General features: G+C 36.2%; 1 protein-coding gene across 10 annotated transcripts in view; it reads right to left on the bottom strand.

Annotated features, from left to right (window-relative positions):
• NEK1 (NIMA related kinase 1) overlaps positions 1 to 24,969 on the bottom strand; it is a 221,569-nt gene that overhangs the window by 175,952 nt on the left and 20,648 nt on the right. For all 10 annotated transcript variants that reach the window (XR_008296043.1, XR_008296041.1, XM_053216724.1 and 7 more), the window contains 6 exons: positions 17,765 to 17,862; positions 9,685 to 9,768; positions 6,728 to 6,795; positions 6,525 to 6,611; positions 3,163 to 3,217; positions 411 to 611 (listed from right to left, as the gene is read on the bottom strand). Coding sequence is in view for 8 of the 10 variants with exons in the window: in XM_053216724.1 (XP_053072699.1) it covers positions 411 to 611; positions 3,163 to 3,217; positions 6,525 to 6,611; positions 6,728 to 6,795; positions 9,685 to 9,768; positions 17,765 to 17,862 (593 nt within the window). In the remaining 2 variants the exon portion in view is untranslated. The remainder of the gene's footprint in view (positions 1 to 410; positions 612 to 3,162; positions 3,218 to 6,524; positions 6,612 to 6,727; positions 6,796 to 9,684; positions 9,769 to 17,764; positions 17,863 to 24,969) is intronic.

Raw genomic sequence — 24,969 nt, 5'->3', positions numbered from 1 at the left:
AGAAGCAGGGCAGTCTTGGGGAATTGAGCCCTTAATCTGTGGGATATGATGATATACATCTCCAGGTAGACAGTACCAGACTGAACTAAATTTCAGGACACCCAGCTATGTTGCAGAATTGCTTGGTGTGGGAGAAACAACCACACATTTGGTGACTGGAAGTGTAAAAATTAACTGGTAAGAGGAACACAGGAGGAATGTTTTCTCTACCACAGATTCACAACTAGAAAACAAATACAAAGGGGAAGAACTGTATGAAAATGGAAAGAAAGGTGACTCCAGGATAATTTGAAAAAGCTACTTCGATCTTCCATAATTGTGCTGTGCTCTCCACAAAACATAGGCCATGTCCTAATTAAGCACCATAATCTTACTATTTTAAAGTAAAAACAAAAACAAAAAACACATACCTGAGGTGAGAGAAACTTTTCAATGCGTTTGGCTATAAAACCTTTCTCCAATATGGAGTTGACTGATGGTCTATCCCTAGGATTTCTTTTAAATAACTGAGAGAGTAAATTGCGGAGATCATAAGAATAATGTAAAGACACAGGTGGAAAAGATCCAGATATTATCTTCAGTACCAGGTTTTTCATACTGCCAGCTTCAAACTAAAATCCAGAAAATAAATAAACATGTATGAAACATACATAAATTGAAAATAGGAATAAACAATGAGAAATAGTTCTTTTCCTAAAGAACAGAACTATATTACAAATATTTTAATCAGAATATATATATGTACATATATGTATATATTAGCATATGTTATTCAGAACAAAGTTCACTTGGTTATTTATAAACATACTTAAAAGAGACTAATAGTCCTCATAAAACATCATAACTTGTTAAAAGATTAATTTTTACTTATTCAACACACTGAAAGATGGAATAAAGGTATTAAAGATTTTATAAAAACATAAGAATAATAATAAAGACAAAAACAAACGAACCTTGTAGTCTTCATTTAAGACCTGCCTATCTGTGTCTTGTTGCAGTAACTGGGAAAGGAAATTAACTACGAAATGACAAGTATCTGAGAAAAATACAATAAATAAAAATACTAATTACTTTCCTTTTAAACACTGCTCATTATTATGAACTGTGTGATACTTCCAAAAGCCATGTAAGGAGCAATGTGGCAAATATTCCAAAGAGGAATATAAGCCATATCAATGGGAATAGTATATATCTTAAGAGTAAACACAATAGGGGCCCCTGGGTGGGTCAGTCAGTTAAGCATCTGACTCTTGGTTTTGGCTCAGGTCATGATCTGGTAGTTTTGTGGGTTCAGGCACCACATCAGGTTCTGTACTGGCAGCATGCTTGGGACTGTCTCTCTCCCTCTCTCTGCCCTTCCCCATCTGCACTGTCTCTGTCTCTCTCTAAATAAATAACTAAACTAAAAAAAAAGAGTAAACAGGGTTGCCTGGGTGGCTCAGTCAGTTAAGCATCTGACTTCAGCTCAGGTCATGATTTCACGGTTTGTGAGTTCAAGCCCCGCATCAGGCTCTGTGCTGACAGCTCAGAGCCTGGAGCCTGCTTCGGATTCTGTGTCTTCTCCTGTCTCTGCTCCTCCCATGCTCTATCTCTCAATAATAAACATTAAAAACAAAAAATTAAAAAAAAAGAGTAAACACACTATAAACTCTAACTGAAATTAAAAAAAAAAAAAGAGGGTAGTTTAAAATCTAAAGATTTAATTTTCATTTTCAAAGTAAAATTAAGCTTTTGATATCTCTGCTAAAATAGTATAGAATAGTTACACACTGTAACATGTTCTTAACGTACACGTTAACAAAACAAAACTTGCTATAAATTAGGTATTGATAATTATACCAAGTATAAAAACGTTCTGTTAAATGTTGAATTCTCCTAGACAATTACAATATGATATTCAGGTTATTAAAATTTGAGTACAATTCAAATAGAAATTTAGAAATATCTAGAAATACCTATGTACCTAAGAAGGAATTCTAAATGCAGAATGATAAATTATTCCTTCCCTACAATCAATTTTCATTTATCTCTTAACTGACAAGCTTTTTTCATAAAGGTGAGTGAATTACTTAACTTCATGTGTCTACTTAAGTGTAAATAGCTCCAAAATACAGAAGCAACGGTGACAGAACAATGTAGATGAAAAATGAAAGAAAATGCACTGAGTTAGACCTAAAATGACTGTTATGTCAGAAAAACTGACCAATTCTTTCAAATACAGATCTGATAACTACCATTCCACATCACTTTGGCAGCCTATGCTTTTTTACCTTGAGAAAGAAAAATAACAGCTAAGACAATACAGTAGAAGAGTGTGCAATCATTAAAAAACACAACAACAAAAAACCCCCCAAATAATATCAGGAAATACAAACAAGGCTATAAAACTGCTTATACAATATAATCACACTTCAGAGAGAAAAAAATCCTTTTAAAAATTAATGTAGAAGAAAGCCTGGAAGGAAACAACAAAATATTACGAGTACTTATTACCAATTAGAGGAACTGCTTTTGATATTCATTCACTTCTTTCTATTTTTATCTATTTTCTTAAGTTTTCTGTAATGAAAATACATTACTGTTTAATGGGGGAGCATTTTTAAAGAGCAAAATTTTGAAATGGAAAGTGGCTAAAACTCAACTTATTTAAGACAAAAACTCCCCCTTTTGGGAGTATTATGTGCCATCTCAACAAAGTCTAAAAAATAAAAATTTTAATTAAAGAGCATTTGAATTGATAAAATCCCTCAATGAATATGGTAAAAAATTGTTCTTCAATTTCAATTCCAAACTCAAATAATTTGGGTGTTTTGAGAGAAATCACCAAGATGAAATAAATAAGCTAAAATACCAAATTCATATATGAATATAACATTAAAAAGACAGCAAATTTGTTTTTCTCATTAGGAATAATTTCCTGTAAAAAAGTATGATATACCTATTATAATAATAAATATATAACATACATATGTAATATATGTATATGTTAAAGGAAAATCTATTTAAATTTACACTTGAAAGATGAGAAATTTAAAAACTGACAGAGAAGAATTTCCAGTACAAGTGGGCCCCCTGAAAGATGGCATATGATTTTTAAAATATAGAAATATTATAGGTACATCAGGACAGAATTTTTAAAATATTTCAGAAACTTCTACTTACTGCATGTTTAAGTGTGCACATTTCGTACAGGACACACCCCAGAGCCCAAATGTCACTAGAAAAGGGAAAAATGAGAAATTTTCTCTAAGTATCAGAGTTTAAATTTTTTTTTTATTTAAAGGAAACAAAAGCAAAATGAAAATGCTTTCCAAAAATATATGTTCCATAAAATATATCCTTTAAAACTCAAAATTTCAACCATATCCAAATGATAAAAGTAGCTATCCCAGATTAGAAGAAGCAGTTGCCCAAGCAATTATTTTAAAGTTTTATTAAAGAAATGTAATATTTAAAAGAACAAAATCAGTAAATTTCATGAATATTCTAGTTATTTTATTCAATTATTTATGAAATACCATGATTTAAAAAAATACAAGGGGCACCTGGGAGGCTCAGTTGGCATCCGACTCTTGATTTCATCCCAAGTCATGATTTCGAGGTTCATGGGATCGGGCCCCACCCCACATCAGGATAACGCTGACAATACAGGACCTACTCGGGATTCTCTTTCTCCCTCTCTCCTGCCCTACCTCCAGATGCACGTGTGTGCTCTTTCTCAAAATAAACATCTTTTAAAAATAATAAAATTAAAAATCTATATCTTATAAAAGCAAAATACTGTTTTCATGATAAACAAGAAAATATTAATTTACTCAAATTTATCTGAAACATAGGACAGCCAACTGAAATATTATATAAGGTAAATATACTTATTTAATCTTAACTTAAGGACTTAGTTATAATGTCTCCTTTATAGTTTCTTCCTCTCTTTTATACATATTTTTATAATTAAATAAATGCTACCTTCCATTTTTAAAAAGAAAAAATAAAAATCTCATAGTTCAGAGCAACAGTTGCCCCTAGTAGTCAATAAAAACAAAAACCACTACTCCTGAAAGCTGAACTTATTGGAAAAAAAGAAAACCCAATACTGAAATCCCAAAGTTACCTTTAACTAAACTCACAAAAAGCTACAAATATAAATCTGTAACCCCCAAAATTTATTTAGTTTCAAAATCAACTAGCAAAAAAATGTGAATAGTAATTAAGCCATTTAGTAACTTGTACATGTTAGTACATGTAACATGTATAATCAAAACCATTACACTAATGATCCTATTTTAAAAATGTTTTAAAACATATTTAGAAAAATATGAATTTTAAAGTATACTGACAATGCTCATCCATGACATTTTTAAACTATTTTCCCCACAAAATTAGTTTTATAGAAAATACTCAGGGTGCCTGGGTGGCTTAGTCGGTTACGTGTCCAACTTCAGCTCAAGTCATGATCTCACGGTTCCCTGAGTTGGAGCCTGCGTCGGGCTCTGTGCTGCAGCTGGGAGTCTGAAGCCTGCTTCAGATTCTCCCTCTTGCCCCTCCCCTGCTCACACTCGGTCACTCTCTCTCTCTCAAAAATAAAAATAAACATTAAAATAAAAAATTCTCAGGCGCCTGGGTGGCTCAGTCGGTTAAGCATCCGACTTCAGCTCAGGTCATGATCTCACACTCCATGAGTTCAAGCCCCCGCGGCACGCTCTGTGCTAACAGCTCAGAACCTGGAGCCTACTTCAGATTCTGTGTCTCCCTCTCTCTCTGCCCCTCCCCTGCTCATGCTCTGCCTCTCTCTGTCTCAAAAATAAATAAAATAAAAAATTCTCAGGGCGCCCGGGTGGCTCAGTCGGTTAAGCCTCTGACTTCAGCTCGGGTCATGATCTCATGGTTGGTGGGTTCAAGCCCAGTGTCGGGCTCTGTGCTGACAGTGCTCTGTGCTCAGAGCCTGGAGCCTGCTTCAGATTCTGTGTCTCTGTCTCTCTCTCTCCCATTCCCACGCTCACACTCTGTCTCTCAAAAATAAATAGTGTTTAAAAAAAATTTTTTTTTTAATTCACCAAAGGATTAAATACATTCCTAATTTAAAGATAAAGACTGATATTTTTCACAGTTGACTTATTCATAAGATACAGAAATAGCATTAAAGTCTAAAATCAGTTCAGGGCACATGCGTGGGTCAGCTGGTTAAGTATCCAGCTTCTCATTTTGGCTCAGGTCATGATGTCACAGTTCATGAGTTCAAGCCCTGCTTTGGGCTCCATGCTGAGAGCAGAGGAGCCTGCTTGGGATTCTCTCTCTCCCCTACTCTCTGCCCCTCCCTCACTCCCTCTCTCTCAAAATAAATACATAAACTTAAAAAAATTACTTTAGCTCAAAGAAAATGCTAGTATCATTAAGAATATACACTAAATAATACTTTCCATGAACTAGACTGATTATTGTAATTTAAATTCATTTAAAAAATACATTAATGTTCTCAGTCTCAAGTGCTCAGGTTTCAAACATAGCTTCCTTCCCACTCAAAAAAAGGAGCTATCGCTTTCTTCCTTTTAACTTCTGTGAGTGCTTTCAAAGTTTTTTTTAGTTTATTTACTTATTATTTTGAGAGAGAAAGAGCATGCATGCACACAAACAAGCATGTAACTCAAAGCAGGACCTGAACTCACGAACTGTGACATCGTGACCTGAGCCAAAATCAGAAGTTGGATGCTTAACCAACTGAGCCGTGCCCTGAGCTTAAGTAATTTTAGATTTTAATGCTATTTCTGTCAGTGCAGAGCCCGAACCCAGGCTCAAACTCATGAACCACGAAATCATGTCCTGAGCCAAAGTCAGTCACTTAAGTGACTGAGCCACCCAAGTACCCCTGCTTTCAAATTTAAGACCAATATTTCTTGGCTAGTATATTTCAGTTAGAAAGAAAATAAATGGTAAATAGAATTCAGCAGCAGAATTCTTCATCCCAGTCACATCTTCTACAATCTGTTAGCCATAGTACAACTCAATGATTAGGGATTTGGGCTTGGGAGCCAGATGCCTGGGACTTGCAAGTTGCTTTCCCTCTCTCTCTGCATTTGGCTTCCTTACAAGGAAAAGGAGGAATAATTAATGCTTACAACTCACTAGATTATTGTGAAGAGTAAAGGAGTCAATACATAGAAAGCATTCAAACCAGTGCCGGGCATATAATTTGTTCAATAAATATTAACTATTAGATATTTCAATAGGAAGTGTTATTACAAAGACCAAAGTAAATACTCTATTTCCAATTATAACTTAAACAATAAGGTGACACTTTCTATAGTTCCTTTAGAAAGACAGTGAAATAACTTATTTGCAATCCCCCCTCATTGTATAGTAAAAAAAATGGGTGTACGCGTGTGTGTGTGTATGTATATACATATATACTTACATATATATTTTTATAAGCATTAATGATTTTGCAATAATATCCTGAGGTCAGTAAATACAGCACAAGAGAAAGATTTAAAGGGAATATATCATGTAATGAATATCATTTTAAATACCTTTTATTATTGTAAGGTTTGTTTTCACAGATTTCAGGTGACAAGTAGTATGGGGTCCCTATGCAAGTTCGAGCCAGTTCCACAGTACTACGACAAAAAAAGAATTATTGGAGAAGCTTAAGATACTAAAATATATTATAAATGAAAACATATACACCACCATGGACATTTTATCAAAACAAAGTTTAAAATTAGTATGTTACCTATTAAGTACTCTAGCGATTCCAAAATCTCCAAGTTGTATTGTCCCATCTTTGGTTAAAAATATGTTCTGTTTAAGAGATATAAAAAGCCAGAAATATTGTTACAGTCCAGTCCTGACAACTCTTTTCACAAAAACAAATCTAGTTTAAAAAAAGCTGGGAGGTGCCTGGGTGGCTCAGTCAGTTAAGCATCCAAATTCAGCTCACGTCATGATCTCATGGTTTGTGAGTTTGAGCCCCACAATGGGCTCTCTGCTATCAGCATGGAAGCCCACTCAGATCCTCTATCTCCCTCTCTCTGCCCCTCCCCTGCACGCACATGCTTGCTCTCTCTCTCTCAAAAATAAACATTTTTTTGAATTTTTTTAGTGTTTATTTTTGAAGGAGAGAGAGACACACACAGAATCCGAAACAGGCTCCAGGCTCCGTTGAGCTGTCAGCACAAAGCCCAACGCAGGGCTTGAACTCATGAACCGTGAGATCATGATCTGAGCCGAAGTTGGACACAACCAACTGAGCCACCAACCAGGCGCCCCATAAACAAACGTTTTTTAAAAAGCTGGAATAACTGGATATCCACATACAAAAGAATGAATGTAGGTCCTTATACCATACACAAAAATTGACTCAAAATGGATTCCTAAATATAAGAACTGAAACTATACGACTGCTAGAGGAATATATGGGAGTATGTCTTTGTGTTATTGGGTTGGGCAGTGGTTTCTTAAATATAACACCAAAAGCACAAGCAAAGAAGAGAATATAAAGTGGACTTCACCAAAATTAAAAACTTTTGTTCAAAGAACACTATATCAAAAATGAACAGACAACCCACACAACTGGAGAAAATATTTGCAAATCATGTATCCAGAATAAAGAACTCTTACAATTCATTAGCAACAAAAGACAACCCACTTACAATACACAAAGTCACATATTATGATTCCATTTATATAAAATGTCCAGAAACAGGCAAATCCATTGAGAAAGAAAGTAAATTAGTGGTTTCCAGAGTCTAGGTAGAGAGGGAATGGAAAGAGATTGCTAATGGTACAGGGTTTCTTTTTGAAGTTATAAAAAAATGTTCTAGAATTAGAGAATGGTAATGGTTTCAAAAACTCTGTGAATATCCAAAAAATCACTGAACAATACATTTCCAGTGGGTGAATATTAAGGTATTTGAAATATATCTCAATATAACTTCAAATAAATGAACCCAGACTCCCCCACTAAAAAAAAAATGCCTAAAAATTCCAATTAGCCTAAATATAACAAAAGAATCTTAAGATTTTCCAATAATTTACCCAATTAATTTGGGTAATATATAACCCCATAAATATATAACCCCAATGCTCTATCAAACCGTAAAGGCAGGAGTTTGTGGCACATAAATTAAACTCCACATCATTTAGGAGACTTGACTCAGACACATGTTCACAGTCAAAGATGACACAAAGCAGGAATGAGGGGGATGGAGTAAAATGGGGTGAAATTGGGATTAGGTGGCAGAGAGTTGGGGGACAGGAAGGATGAGGCATGAAGCTCCCATCACAGATCCTTCTCTTCCTACTACACATCTGGAGGCAATCAGGCTATACGAGAGGCTACAGGTGTAAGAAGGTAAGACAAACACATGGCCTTGACACCAGGAGACAAATACCCTCTGATCTACCTAGTCTGAGGACTGAGAAAGCCCAGTGGGGCATCCATGAAAGAAACTCTATGCACAGATGAGTGAGCTATGGGGACAAAACATCTCTCACAAAGAGTTTACAAAAAAAAAGCCAATAAAATAATCAGAACAAGAATTCACTCCAGACAGAATTAATTCTATAAAAGTGACAAAAACTTTAAAATAAGTATGTTTAGCTAAGAGAGGGGTGCCTGGATGGCTCAGTCATTAGGGCACGTGACTCTTGATCTTAGGGTTGTAAGTTTGAGCCCCATGTTGGGTATAGAGATTACTTAAAAATAAAAGCTTTAAAAAACAAAAAGAAAGAAAATTGCAAAGAGATAAATGAAAGAAATCCGTTTAAAAAGAACAAGACATTATGAAATAAAAACCAATCAGATTAAGAACAGAGGTATATGAAAAACCATTTAGAAATCTTGGAGAAAAAAAATAGTCATTATAAAAAGTAAATAGATATGTATCAGTTTAGACAAAATTAAAAAAGGATTTGGGTAACTTGAAAGTAGGCTGAGAAATTCACCTAGAAGGCAACTGAGAGACAAAGAAATAAAATGTGAAAGAACAAATAAGGTACTTGGAAGGGCTAGATTAAGAAGCTACAACATAGGTCTAGAAACATAATTCAGAAGACCATGAAGGTAATGATAGAGAAATAATATCTGAAAAAATTCTGCTAAACATTTTGCAGAACATTTCTAGGTGAATATACATTCTCAACTACACAACATAATAAAAACTGAATTTCACTAATGCACAACCCTATGAAATTTCAGAACAATGGGGACATACAGAATATCGTATAGTCATCCAAAGAGAAAAAACAGGGTAAGAAACCACTGACTAAATTCCTAAATAGCAACACTAGAGGCCAAGAGATAAATGAGCAATATCTTCAAAGTTCTTTAGGAAAACAAATTTCCAGCCTAGAAGTTTATATCCAAATTATCATTAAAGTAAGAGAATGGAAAAAAGTCATCTTCAGGCATAAAATATCCCCCCAAAATATACCTTCCACATATTTATTTTTTGGTTTTTTTCCCATCATTATGAGAGTAAACCCAGAAGGAGGATATAGGAAGGAGGCAGGAGCTATAAAACAGAAGGCATATAAGGAGGATATCTAGTATTATAGTGAAGGGAGAACAGTGAAGAGAGAACCAATAATCCGATGCAGACTGGATCAGTTTCAAAAATTTTAGCCTATGACAACACTGGCTCCAAGTCCATATCCATTTAGAAGTTATTAGTGACAGAATAATCATACCTGCGACTTTATGTCTCGATGAAGAATTTTTCGATCATGTACATGTTTCAAGGCCAAACATATCTGCACAAACCAATCCAAAATCTAAGAGGGAAAATCAGATTTGTCATTTCTTTTAAAATTTACATCTCACAGTATTCTTTTCTTAACCAAAAAAAAGCATTCAGGAATATCTGGGGTTGAAGGGAACTAAGTCCTTAAAAAAAGAAATTTAGTCTACAATTTTTAACTTTACTGTAATTAATGTCACTAACATTAAGTAGATATTCAAGCTGATATATTATGTGCAAGGGTCCACACTGACTTTAAAATGTAAGAGACTGCTACTGAAGCATCTCTTATAAATCAGAATATAGAAAGAAACTTCCAGAAAAGAGTGAAAAATGAAAATACTACGAGGGTAAATGACTTAATATTTAAATACATCTTTTTTCTCCATAAATAAAAATCACAAGGGGAAAAATATCAGGCTAGAAATTTGGAAGACATAGCTGAGTTTTATCTCTTTCCACATTCACCATATATAAACATACTCTCTGAAGTTGGCTACTTAAAAGTACAAGGGCTTAATTTCTATCTCGTTCCTAACACCAAAAGAATTCCAAGTAGATGGCTTTTTTAAACAGGCAAAAATTAAACTAGAAGATGGTAAAAGAAAATAGAGGTTGATTTTCTATAATCTTTGACTGAAGGACTTTCAAAACTGATTTAAAACCCATAAGTTACAAGAATAAAGACTGATCATGTTCACTATATAAAATTTAAAACATCTGCAGAGCAAAATATATAATCGAGTATAATAATTATTTAAGAAAATACTTGCAACATAATTGATAGATTGCTAATTCTGTAATATGCAAAAGTTCATCCAAATCACTAAGAAAAATACTGGCAGTCAAAATAAGAAGTGGAGAAAAGACTAGAAAAGCAAATGATGGAGAAAAAATAAGCCAATAAATGTACACACAAAATACTAATAAAAAATTTTTTTAATAATAATACTAAATAAAACAAGACACTTTTGTAACTTGAGAAAAATAAAATAACACACAAGGTTGGCCAGAATGTGAGGAAATAAGTCTTTGCATACCTTGTTTGTGAGAAAGTTAATTATAGTCATTTGGAAAAGTATGTAAAAATTTTAAATTCACATACCATTTGAAAGAGCAATTGGAATTTCAAATTTGTCCTACAGATACAGTATCACAAATACAAAAGGATGTGTAAAAGGATGTTTATCCCAGCAATGTTCATCAAAGCAATAAAATATAAACACCTAAATACACATTTAAATATATTGTGGTATCACTGTACTAGATACACAGCCATTGAAAAGAATTAAGTACTTCCAGGTTTCCTTAAAGGGGAAAAAAGAGAAATGAAGATGGGAAAAAGGGGGTGGGGACACCAGCCCTTTAAATACTATGGAAGTCACCTCAGCATGAAAGAGTGGGGCTTTCAATCGGGGGGAGGTACAACAATGGCTGTCCACCTCCTTGTCTGCACCTCCAAGATCAGAAATTGCAAATAACAATCAGAGAACAGGGGTGCCTGGGTAGCTCAGTCAGCTGAGTGTCCAACTTTTGATTTAGGCTCTGGTCATGATCCAGGGTCATGGGACTGAACCCCACGTCAGGCTATGCACTGAGTATGGAACCTGCTTAAGATTCTTTCTCTGTCTCCCTCCGCCTCTTTCCCCGCTTGTGCAGTCTCTCTCTCTCTCTCTCTCTCATTAAAATAAAATAATAATGATAATAATAATAAATAATCAGAGCACAGATCCCTGACATTTGGATGACATGGACCTTTTGCTCACCCTGGTTCCCACAAGGTGTATTCACACTGCTTCTGGAAAGTATGCAGGGCTGAATGCCTGAGTGCTGGGAGGTGCGAAATGGGTGGCAGCCACTGTCACCTAGCTAAAACCTAAAATTAACTGAAAACAAACAAAATTTATTATTTAAGCTTTCACCTAGAGGTTGCATGCCTACAATAGACTCCAGAGATCCAACATAGTTTCACAGGATAGATTCTGCCACTGTAATTGTTGTGTAGGTGGGGAGAGAGATTCCTCCTGCTTCCTACTCCACCATCTTCCCAGAATCCTCCCCATCTATATTTACTTTAAAATATTTTGTCCTTTGGTTAAATAGGTAACCATATATTACTTTTCAGGTGCATACACTACTATTAGTAAATACACTATCAATATATTAATTAGCTCAACATTGTTGTAAGAGCAGCATGGTAAGACTTGCCAAATCAAAAAGAAGCTCAGCCTTTCCTGGGTTAAATTTGTATAGGAAATTATTATTAAACAAATATTTCAGAAAATGGGAAAGTTCTAGACATTTGCCAATGACTTTGCTATCCAGATTTACACTTAAGGAAAATATTCAAGCCCTTATGAAATATCCCTATAGAAAATTTTATTCTAGTATTGGTTACTATAATTAATTAATCAGACTTCCAGTCTAAATCATTTTGTTAGACAGGCCTTTCTCTTCCTACTTCCAATCTAGAAATGAACAAAACCATCTCAGACTCAAGCCACCCTGCAGTCTAAAACAAAACATGGACTCTGGCCCCTATGTTTTTATGCTTCAAGGCCCAGGGCGTGGCAGGATGTAGTAAGAGTAAGATGTTTCTGTTTAACTAAGTCCCATTTCAAACAGGCTAAAATATATAATGTTCTTATTTGTGCTAACAAAACATCATTCTGAAGGGTAGAAAAATGCTATTAATTAAAAAAAAAAGACTTGCAAAATTCTTATTGTTTATTATGTAATAATTTCAGAGATGGACAAAAATACATAGAGTAGACCTCCATAATAATTTCTAGGATGACAAGATGCATAATATATAGTACACACACATACATCATTATGTACTAAGAACATTTATCCAAGTCCAGAACCAAATCCATAGACTATCAATGTATTTTATAGAATGTTACAAAACATAATAGCAAGCATTTTAAAGTTCGGTAAAGACAAATGAATAAAAATGAGCAGAAGCAATGGAATGTATTAGGTACAATTCTAATAAAAAAAATAGCAATCTATACATTAACATACATTACTATTTGACTTCACCACAACAGTGAAGTTGGCTATGTGGAATGAACATCCCTATTAATGAATGAGGAAATAAACTCAAAACAGTTAAGTCATTTGTTAACATAACAATTACCAAGCTGGTAAGTAGAACAATGACTGAAACCCAAGTTTTCTTACTCCAAGTTCTGTGCCCTATTTAGTACACTTAACTGTGGAAACAGGAGATAAGTAAAGTAAGAAACAGGACATTACCTTATTTAATAGTACTTAAATAAAATACAACCCAAGATCTCACCTGATCATATTTTCAAGTTACTGCCAACAAACCATAAGTCCCCATCTACATGGTATTATCAAACAAATGATTAGTTGTGCCAATTTACAGACACAGCTTTCCTAAGTACCCTGAGAGGACATTAGTGAAAACTGTGATCTCTGTTTTACAGTAAATTACAACCTTGTTGAAGAAATAATTCTAATGTGAAATTATTCCGACTACATTAATTAAGGGTGCATGATGCAGTAAAAATACGTGTAGAGTTGAGCGAATACCATGGAGCATTACATAGCAGGTAGAAGCAACAAATGCACAGATAGCAAAACAAATGGATCAGAAACAGTACTAGGGGAAAAACAGAACTAAATGAGGCATCACACAACAGGTACGCATTTAAAAATACAAGACAACGTGCAGAGAAAGCATTTGACAAAATACAGCATCCTTTCTTGATAAAAACCCTCAAGAAAGTAGGGATAGAAGGATCATACCTCAAGATCATAAAAGCCATGTATGAAAGACCCACTACTAATATCATCCTCAATGGGGAAAAACTGAGAGCTTACCCCCCAAGGTCAGGAACATGACAGGGATGTCCACTCTCACCACTGTTATTCAACATGGTATTGGAAGCCTTAGCCTCAGCAATCAGACAACACAAAGGAATTAAAGGCATCCAAATCGGCCAGGAGGAAGTCAAACTTTCACTCTTTGCAGATGAAATGATACCCTATATGGAAAACCCCAAATATTCTACCAAAAATCTGTTAGAACTGATCCATGAATTCAGCAAAGTCGCAGGATATAAAATCAATTCAAAGAAATTAGTTGCATTCTTATACACCAATAATGAAAAAACAGAAAGAGAAATCAAGAAATCAATCCCATTTACAATTGCACCAAAAACCATAAATTACCTAGGAATAAACATAACCAAAGAGGTGAAAAATCTATACACTGAAAACTACAGAAAGCTAATGAAAGAAACTGAAAAAGACACACACACACACAAACGGAAAAACATTCCATGCTCCTAGATTGGAAGAATATTGTTAAAATGTCGACACTAACCAAAGCAATCTATTAATTCAATGCAATCCCTATCAGAGTAACACTAGCATTTTTCACAGAGCCAGAACAAACAATCCTAAATTTCTATGGAACCAGAAAAGACCCTGAATAGCCAAAGCAATCTTGAAAAAGAAAACCAAAGCAGGAGGCATCACAATCCCAGACTTCAAGACATATTACAAAACTGTAATCATCAAGACAGTATGGTACTGGCACAAGAACAGACACTCGGATCAATGGAACAGAATACAGAACCCAGAAATGGACCCACAAACATATGGCCAACTAATCTTTGACAAAGCAGGAAAGAATATCCAATGGAATAAGGACAGTCTCTTCAGCAAATGGTGCTGGGAAAACTGGACAGCAACATGCAGAAGAATGAACCTGGACCACTTCCTCACACCATACACAAAAAGACATTCAAAATGGATGAAAGACCTAAATGTAAGATAAGAAGCCACCAAAATTCTCGACGAGAAAGCAGGCAAAAACTTCTTTGATCTTGGCCGCAGCAACATCTTACTCAACACATATCTGGAGGCAAGGGAAACAGAAGCAAAAATGAACCATTGGGACCTCATCAAAATAAAAAGCTTCTGCATAGTGAAGGAAACAGTCAGCAAAACTAAAAGGCAACCAACAGAATGGGAGAAGATATCTGCAAATGACATATGAGATAATGGGTTAGTACCCAAAATGTAAAAGAACTTATCAAACTCAACACCCAAAAAACAAATAATTCAGTGTAGATATGGGCAAAGGATATGAATAGACACTTCTCTAAAGAAGACATCTAGATGGCCAACAGATGCATGAAAAAATGCTCAGCATCATTCATCATCAGGGAAATACTAATCAAAACCACAATGAGATCCCACCTTACACCTGTCAGAATGGCTAACATTAACAAGTCAGGCAACAACAGATGTTGGTGAGGATGCAGAGAAAGAGGATCTCTTTTGCACTGCTGGTGAGAATGCAAACTGGTGCAGTCACTCTGGAAAACAGTATGGAGGCTCCTCAAAAAACTAAAAATAGAACCACCCTACGACTCAGAAACTACACTACTAGGTATTAACCCAAGGGATACAGGTGTGCTGTTTCAAAGGGGCACATGCACCCCAATGTTTATAGCAGCGCTATCAACAATAGCCAAAGTATGGAAAGAGCCCAAATGTCCATCGACAGATGAATGGATAAAGATTATGTGGTGTACACACACACACACACACACACACACACACACACACACACACACACACACACACAAATGGAGTATTACACAGCAATCAAAAAGAATGGAATCTTGCCACTTGCAACTACGTAGATGGAACTAGAGGGTACTAGGATGGAACTAGGGGCTAAGTGAAGGCAAAGAAAGACAAATAAATGACTTCAGTCATATGAGGAATTTAAGATACTAAACAGATGAACATAAAGGAAGGGAAGTAAAAATAATACAGAAACATGGAGGGGGACAAAACATAAGAGTCTCTTAAATATACAGAACAGAGGGTTGCTGGAGGGCTTGTGGGAGGGAGAGATGGGCTAAATGGATAAGGGGCTTAAGGAATCTACTCCTGAAATCATTGTTGCACTATATGCTAACTAATGTGGACGTAAATTAAACAATAAATAAATTTTAAAAAATTAAAATTAAAAAATTAAAAATATAAGACCATGATATCCACTTTGAAAAAATACAGAGAGATATTCATTACAGATACTGAAATAGCTGCCTAAAGAAACAAAAAAGCATAGGCTTTGCTGGAATGGGATATAATGTAGCTATTAAAACAAATATAATTGATCAACATGGACAAACATGTGACAATAATCAAGATAATTTTTTAACACAGCCTGTATTTTTTCCCTTGTATTATAAATAACATTTCCCTTGCTTTCTAAATATTTTTTTAATTTGAGTATAGTTGATACACACTTGCATTAGCTTCAGGTGTACAACATAGTGATTTGATAAGTTTGTATGTTTACAAACGTAGCTATCATCTATCTCCATACATTGCCATTACAATATCACTGACTCTATTCCTCATGCTGTGCCTTTTATTGCAGTAACTTATTCATTCTACAACTGGAAGCCCCTATCACCCACTGCTTTTTACCCATCTTGCCAAACATCCCTCCCCTTGCCACTGCTGCCACTGCTGGCAACCAGCAGTTTGTTCTATTTGTAAGTTTATAAGTTGGGTACTCAAGGTAATTGTTAAGTGACAAAAGCAAGATAGAGTATGCAATGTATAATATTCCATGTCTGAATATCTGTGTCTTGATGTATATATGTACATGTGCAAGTATGAAAAAGAAAATTTGGAAAAAGACATCTAAAAATGTAGTAATCTTCAGGGATGGAACAGTGGGCAAAGAATTATTTCCATTTCTGAACCTTTTAATAATTTTACAATTTAAGCCTGTAAACAAATATTTAATAAACTCTGGAGTTAGATACTAGTAAGTTCAAACACTAACTATACAATTTGGGACAAGCTACTTAACGTGTTAGATTTCTTATCTATTAAATAAACTACACAATTCATGGGGGATTATAAAGTTTAAAAGAGACAAAAAATACAACATTCCTAGCACAAGGCTCTCCCCATTTCCTTTTGTAAAAGCACATAATAAAAATTAAGAATGGGTGATAATGAGAACTGCAATAGTAATTTAGAGAAGGAAAAGATCACAGATTAGAGTGCTTGTGGAAAATCAAAGGAAAGGCTGGGACTTGAGCTGAACTGTAATAAAAAAAAAAGGTAGAATATTAATAATAGAGAGTTGGCAAGAAAGTATTACCAAAATAAAAGAAATAATAAATACACAGGAAAAATGAGATATATAAACATGTCCTTAACACAAATAGTGCCAAACAGGGAATAAATGATCAATAAATATTTGTTAAATGAGAAGGGGTGCATATTAGAGAATACTAGAAAAAAAAATAAGATGGGGTGCCTGGATGGCTCAGTCAGTTAAGCGTATGATTTCCCCTCAGGTCATGATCTCACAGTTTGTGGATTCGAGCCCCACGTCGGGCTCTGTGCTGACAGCTCAGAACCTGGAGCCTGCTTCCGATTCTGTGTCTCCCTCTCTCTCTGCTCCTTACCCACTTACGCTTTGTCTCTCAAAAATGAATAAACATTAGGAAAAAAAAAAAGACTGCTCAGGTAGGATAGGGTCATATTTTAGAGATGTCTGAGGTCAAAACAGATATTAGATTGAATGTAGTTGCCAATGCAAGGCCTCCAGAGCTACAATTACTTAGGAAAGCCACATTGTAGGAAAATATGGTCTGGTAGCAGTAAGCCAAATTGACAGAATATAAAATAATTAGTCATAATGAATAATTAAGTTATATACATAAATATATGCATTTATACACACACGCAAAGGATATAAATATATTACAAATATAATAATAATATTATAGACAAGAAATGAGATGGGGAACTAATAGAAACTAATTAGAACAGACAGGGAACTAATAGAAACTAGAACAGAAATGTGACTGAAATATTAGAATTTTGATACAAAACTGTCCTAATAATTACAATTAAGCATTTGTACTTACAAATAAATACACATATAAATAAACTTCGAATTGCTTCTCAATAATCAGGAGTAAGAGTCAATCTCCTACATGCTAACTCACCTGATCCTCTTGAAACAAAATGCCTTTCTGAGCATTAATTCGTTTAAACAGATCGCCTCCTTCACAGTAATCCATCACTATGTAGAGAGAACCATTTTCTACAAAATATAAACATTACATTTCATTTTTTAAAATGTATGTCAAAAGTATAGCTAAAGGTACTCAAGGGTTTACTAAAATGCAGCAATTAATTATGTTCTACTAAAAACCAGAACCATCTTCAAAAGAACTGGAGTGCAAAATCCGGTTATACAGATTGTATAATAACCTGGGTTAACAGGCAGCTCCACCATTAAAGATTTTCTACTAAGAATACAGCATCTTACTGAACAGCAGTATCCACGTTGGTCTAAACATCTCTGGAACACAGACAAAATGCAGGCAAACATACTTGCTTTCATTTAATAGATATATTTTCTTAAACATCTATAAAAACATGTTTTTCTACCAATTTGTCAAAGATGGATTATAACTTAGTTTCTAATTGACCGTTACTTTTCAGCTTTGTTTCATCCACTTAATCAATTACTTACTAAATATCAGATGTTGCAATGAATTCTGAGGACTCAACAGTGAGTAAGATTGTATACTCTTGGAGCTTTCTTTGATTTTATTGCTCTTTTTAAAAATTGTATATAATGTGTGAACATGAAAATAGGGCATTATCTTATTCCCCTTTATGACTCAGTCCACAGGAAAAGAGATTTCTGTGACTCTACCTACGTCTAGTCTAGACAGGACTAGAAGAACACTTCTCATCCTTCCCTCCATCTTTAGTCTTATGTAAGAGTATCACTATGCTTATTCTGCCCAGATTAGAGAGTAGCTGATATCACTTGTAACATTTACTAAGCTACTACTTACTAGTGAGACTACTGCAACTCAAAGAACAGTTTTCATTTCTCTTACTCTTCTGTGCTTATAGCCTTATTTCCATCAGTACTTGCATCTTGCACCTTGTGGTAGTGTTCTTGTTACCATACCTCCTTTTGATAAACCGTTTTTAACGTGCCATGGATTGGGAATCTATATGACTGAGCTAATTAAGAATCTGTAGGGGCGCCTGGGTGGCTCAGTCGGTTAAGCGTCCGACTTTAGCTCAGGTCACGATCTCGCGGTCCATGAGTTCGAGCCCCGCATTGGGCTCTGTGCTGACTGCTCAGAGCCTGGAGCCTGTTTCAGATTCTGTGTTTCCCTCTCTCTCTGACCCTCCCCCGTTCATGCTCTGTCTCAAAAATAAATAAATTTTTAAAAAATAAAATTAAAAAAAAAAGAATCTGTATAATTCACGGGGACTTCTAAGAAATCCTGGCCTCACCTCTTCCCATGGATAGAAGTAGGTAACAGCCACATCAATGTAAATAATACAGAAAATGACTGGAAGACTGGCAGGACAGACTCTCCACAGCTAAATGTAGGGAAGAGGCCACATAGGAAGGTGAAGACATGGTCAGGAGCTAAAAGGACCTGTGGGACTGACTAATGTGGGGAGTGGTGGGAGGACACCCATGGTTTGGAGAGGGGGAAGAAACAGACCCTTACACCAGGCACAGGGAACCCTCACGGGGAAGATGAATCCCCCATAACATTTGGCATTGAAAACAATAGGGGCATAATTTCACACAATCTAACAATCAGTGTGGCTTAACACCGGAACATTAAAAATCATCATGCTGGGCTCTAGGAAAGCAAAACAGCAATAGGATACTGTCACCACCCTTAAACAGAGACCACAACAAATAGCCCAGCAGAGATGCAAAACAGATGCAGCACTTTGAAAAATGTCTGGGGCATAAAGAAGAGTGGTTTATTAATCTCAGAGTTGTGCAAGCAGGGCAAGGATGTTGGGAGACTTCTCCAGGAGCAGAAGAATTGGCAGGCACCACAATACTGCCCTGTCCAGCAGTGTAGGCACATGGATACTTATAAGAAACCAGTATAGTGCCAATACTCTCCACCTAGCCTGCTAATGGTGCAACCTGCCCCACATTCCACAGGCATATCCTCTCCAGCCAGGCATTATATCAGTTATCCTCCAACAGCAGACCCATGCACACCTTGCTAACACCCTGCACCCTGCACCCACATTCTCCTGTGGACCTTTACCTTTCAATATGCCTCTGGGAGAACCCATCCAAAGAGATACCATAAGACTGGCAGGCTGAAAGGAGCCCCAAAAGGGACTAGCACCCCTCCAAAGTGACTCACGCTTGAGGGGCAGACAGCCAGTCCAACTGCACCCCAGCAGTGGGCTGGGAGCAGACACCTGGTCTGACTATAGGCCCTGCCCACCAATGAAAGCTTCTCAGGAGAAAACAAAGGGACAGCGCCTTGCATTTTGGTGTTACTGCATTGCTAGTAACTGCCTGGTCTGACTCAACCCAAGCCCAAGACAGCCCCAGACCAGCCCACCAACAACACAGAGTCCAAACCCTGCCTATGAGAGGCAAAGAGAGCCACTACAGACAACTGAATTAAAGGTAAATGCCACTCAGCCACAATAGCAGAGCATATATATCACTCATAGGAGACACCCCTGAAGTGCCATGTTCTGGAGAACAGGGGACATTGAATTACAGGGCACTATAAGACCTCTTTTTCATAAAGCCACTATTTTCAAGAGCCAAAAATGCAGCTGACTTTCCTAAGAAAGAAATAGACACAGAATTAGAACATATGAGGAGACAGAGGAATATGTCTCAAATGAAAGAACAGGATGAAAATCATAGCAAGAGAACTAAAAGGCATGGAAATAATATACCTAACAGAGAATTTAAAGTAATGATCATAAGGATGGGGGCGCCTGGGTGGCCCAATTGGTTGAGCATCTGACTCTTGATTTCAGATCAGGTCATGATCTCAGAGTTGTAGGATCAAGCCCTGCATCAGGCTCCACACAGAGCGTACAGTGTGCTTAAGATTCTCTCTCTCTCAATGCCCCTCTCCCCAACTTGCACATGCATGCTCTCTAAAATATAAATTAACAAGTAAATAATAACCATAAGGATATTATTCACTGGACTTGAGAAAACAGTGGACCTCAGTGAGACTCCTAACATCGAGATAAAAAACATAAAAAAAGAATGAATCAGAGATTAAGGACTCTATAACTGAAATAAAAAATGTACTCGATATAATAAATAGTAGACTAAAGGAAGCAGAGGAATGGATCAGCAACCAGGAGGACAGAGGAATGGAAAGCAATCAAGCCGAAGGGGAGAGAGGAAAAATAATAAAAAATTGACTTCAGGGCACCTGGGTGGCTCAGCTGGTTAAGCATCCAACTTCAGCTCAGGTAATGATCTCATGGCTTGTGGGTTCAACCCCACGGTCAGGCTCTGTGCCAACAGCTCAGAGCCTGAAGCCCAGTTCAGATTCTTAACTCTGTCTCTCTCTGCCCCTCCCCCTGCTCACACTCTCTCTCAAAAATAAACATAAAAAAAATTTTTTTTAAATAGACTTGGGAACTCAGTGACACCATCAAGGATAATTAATAATTCACATCATAGTGATTCCAGAAGAGAGAGAAAAGGAGTCAGAAAATGTATTTGAAGATAAAATAGCTGCAAACTTCCCTAATCTGGGAAAGGAAACAGAAATCCACATCCAGGAGACACAGCCCCCAACAAAATCAATGTAAGAAGGTCCACACCAAGGGGTGCCTGGGTGGCTCAGTCAGTTAAGCATCTGACTTCAGCTCAGGTCATGATCTCGCAGTTTGTGAGTTCGAGCTCCACATCAGGCTCTGTGCTGACAGCTCGGAGCCTGGAGCCTGCTTTGGATTCTGTTTCCCTCTCTTCCTGCCCTTCTCTTGCTGATGCTTGCGCTCTCTCCCTCTCTCTCAAAAATAAATAAACATTAAAAAAAAAAGGTCCACACCAAGACAGACAGTAATTAAAATGGCAAAAAGTAGTGATAAGAAGAGAATTTTAAAAACAGCAAGAGAAGATACTTAAGTACATAAGAAACCTCATAAGGCTATCAGTGCATTTTTTCAACAGAAACTTTGCAGGCCAAAGGGAGTGGCATAATATATTCAAAGTGCTGAAAGAAAAATACCCGCAGCCAAGAATACTCCATGCAGTAAGGCTATCATCAGAATAGAAGGACAGGTGAAGAGTTTCTGAGACAAACAAAAATTAAAGAAAGTCTTAACCACTAAACCAGCTCTACAAAAAGTGTTAGAGGGGACTCTTTGAGTAGAAAGAAAAGACCTTAACTATGAGTAAGAAAAATGGACACAAAAAAGCAGCAAAATAAGTATATGTGTAAAAATCAGTGAAAGGTTTCACAAAATAAAAGGATGTGAAATATGACACCATATACCTAAAACGTGGGGGAGAGGGAGAGTAAAGAATGTGTTCAAACTGAAGCAGCCATCAAGTTAATATAGACTGCTATATGAACAGGATTTTATATACAAACATAATAGTAACCACAAATCAAAAACCAGTAGCAGATAAGCAAAATATAAAGAGAAAGGAATCCAAGTATATTACTAAGAAAGCCAACAAACCATGAGAGAAGAGAGCAACAGAAGCAAGAAACACAGAAGAACTACAAAAACTATCATAAAACAAGTAACAAGATGGCAATAATTATATACCTATCAATAATTATTCTGAATGTAAATGGGCTAAACACTCCAATCAAAAACACAGAGTCATGGAATGGATAAAAAAGTAAGAACCATCTATATGGTGCCTACAAGAGACTCATTTAAGACCTAAATGCACAAGCAGATTGAAAGTGAAAGGATGGAAAGCATTTATCATGCAAATGGAACTGAACAGAAAGCTGGGGTAGCAATACTTCTAATCAGACAAACTAGATTTTTAAAACAAAGAGTATAACAAGAGACAAAGAAGGACACTACATAATCATAAAGGAAATAATCCAACAAGAAAACATAACAATTGTAAATATTTATGCACTCAACATGAAAGCAACCAAATACAGAAAGCAGCTATAAAATATAAAACATAAAAGAAGTAATCAATAGTAATATAAAAATAGTAGGGGACTTTAACACTGCACTTAAATCAATGGACAGATCATCCAAAGAGAAAATAAAAATGGAAACAGTGGCTTTGAATGACACACTGGACCAGATGGATCTAATAGATATATTCAAAATATCCCATCCAAACAGCAGAATACACGTTCAAGTGCCCATAGAACACACTCCAGAAAAGATCACATATTAGGCCACAAAACATGTCTCAACAAATTCAGAAAAATCAAAATCATACGATTCATATATTCTGACTACAAACCTAAGAAACGAGAAATCAACCACAAAGAAAATATCCGGCAAGAACACAACTACATGAAGATTAAATAACAAGCTACTAAACAACGAATGGGTTAACCAAGAAATCAAAGAGGAAATCAAAAAATACATAAAGACAAATGAAATTTAGTACACAATGGTCCAATATCTTTGGGATGCAGCAAAAAACTGCTCTAAGAGGGAAGTTCAAACCAATATAGACCTACATCAAAAAGCAAAAATAATGTCAAATAAGCAACCTCACCCTACATCCAAAGGAGCTAGAAAAAAAAGGAACAAAACCTAAATACAGTAGAATGAAAGAAATAATAAAGATTAGAGCAGAAATAAATGAAATAGAAACTAAAAAAAAAAAAAAAACAGAACAGACTAATGAAACCAGATGTTGGTATTTTGAAAGTACCAACAAAATTGATAAACCTTTAGCCAGACTCATCGAAAAAAGAGAGGGCTCAAGTAGGCAAAATCAGAAATGAAAGAAGAGAAATTAACAACCAACACCACAGAAATACAAAGGATTGTAAAAGAATATTATGAAAAATTACATGCCAACATATGGACAATCCAGAAGAAACAGAAAAATTCCTAAAACCATATAACCTCCCAAAACTGAATCAGGAAGAAACAGAAAGTTTGAACAGACCAATTACCAGTAATGAAATTGAATCAGCAATTAAAAAAAAAAAAAAAAAAAAAAAAAAAGCTCCCAGCAAACAAAAGTCCAGGACCAGACAGCTTCACAGGTGAATTCTACCAAACATTTAAGGAAGAGGGAATACCTATGCTTCCAAACTATTCCAAAAATAGAAGAGGAAGGAAAACCCAGATTCATTCTATGAGGCCAGCATTACCCTGACACCAAAACCAGATAAAGACACTACAGAGCACCTGCATGGCTCAACTGGTTGAGCTTAGGCCATGACCCCATGCTTTGGGGGTTTGAGCCCTGCATTGGGCTTTCTGACGTCAGGGTGAAGCCTGCTTCAGATCCTCTGGCCCCCCCTCTCTCCGCACCTCCCCTGCTCACTCTCTCAAAAATAAACCTCTTTAAAAAAAAAAAGAGGGGCGCCTGGGTGGCTTGGTCAGTTGGGCGTCCGACTTCGGCTCAGGTCATGATCTCACAGTCCGTGGGTTCGAGCCCCGCGTCGGGCTCTGTGCTGACAGCTCAGAGCCTGGAGCCTGTTTCAGATTCTGTGACTCCCTCTCTCTCTGCCCCTCCCCTGTTCATGCTCTGTCTCTCTCTGTCTCAAAAATAAATAATAAAACGTTTAAAAAAAAAAAAAAGACACCATGGGGCGCCTGGGTGGCTCAGTCGGTTAAGCAGCCAACTTCGGCTCAGGTCATGATCTCACGGTTTGTGAGTTCAAGCCCCGCGTCAGGCTCTGTGCTGACAGCTCAGAGCCTGGAGCCTGCTTCAGATTCTGTGTCTCCCTCTCTCTGACCCTCCCCCGTTCATGCTCTGTCTCAAAAATAAATAAACGTTAAAAAATTTTTAAAAAAAAAAGACACTACAAAAAGAGAAAACTACAGGCCACTATCTCTGATGAACAAAGATACAAAAGTCCTCAACAAATATTAGCAAACTGAATCGAACAATACACTGACAAATTATTCACCATGATCAAGTGGAATTTATCCCTAGGATGCAAGAGTGGTTTGACATTTGCAAATCAAGTAATGTGATATATCAACAAAGGAAAGTATAAAAACCATACGATTATTTCAATAGGTGCAGAAAAAGCATTTCACAAAGTACATCATCAATTTATGATAAAACCCTCAACAAAGCAGGTCTAGAGGGAACATACTGCAACATAATAAAGGCCATATATGAAAGACCCACAGCTAATATAATACTCAGTGGTGAAAAATAGAGCTTTTCCCCCAAGGTCAAGAAGAAGACAAGGATGTC

This window comes from Acinonyx jubatus, chromosome B1, assembly GCF_027475565.1.
Source record: "Acinonyx jubatus isolate Ajub_Pintada_27869175 chromosome B1, VMU_Ajub_asm_v1.0, whole genome shotgun sequence".
Classification (NCBI taxonomy): Eukaryota; Metazoa; Chordata; class Mammalia; order Carnivora; family Felidae; genus Acinonyx; species Acinonyx jubatus.
The sequence above is the reverse complement of the archived record's forward strand: the minus strand, read 5'-3'. Positions and strand labels throughout refer to the sequence as shown.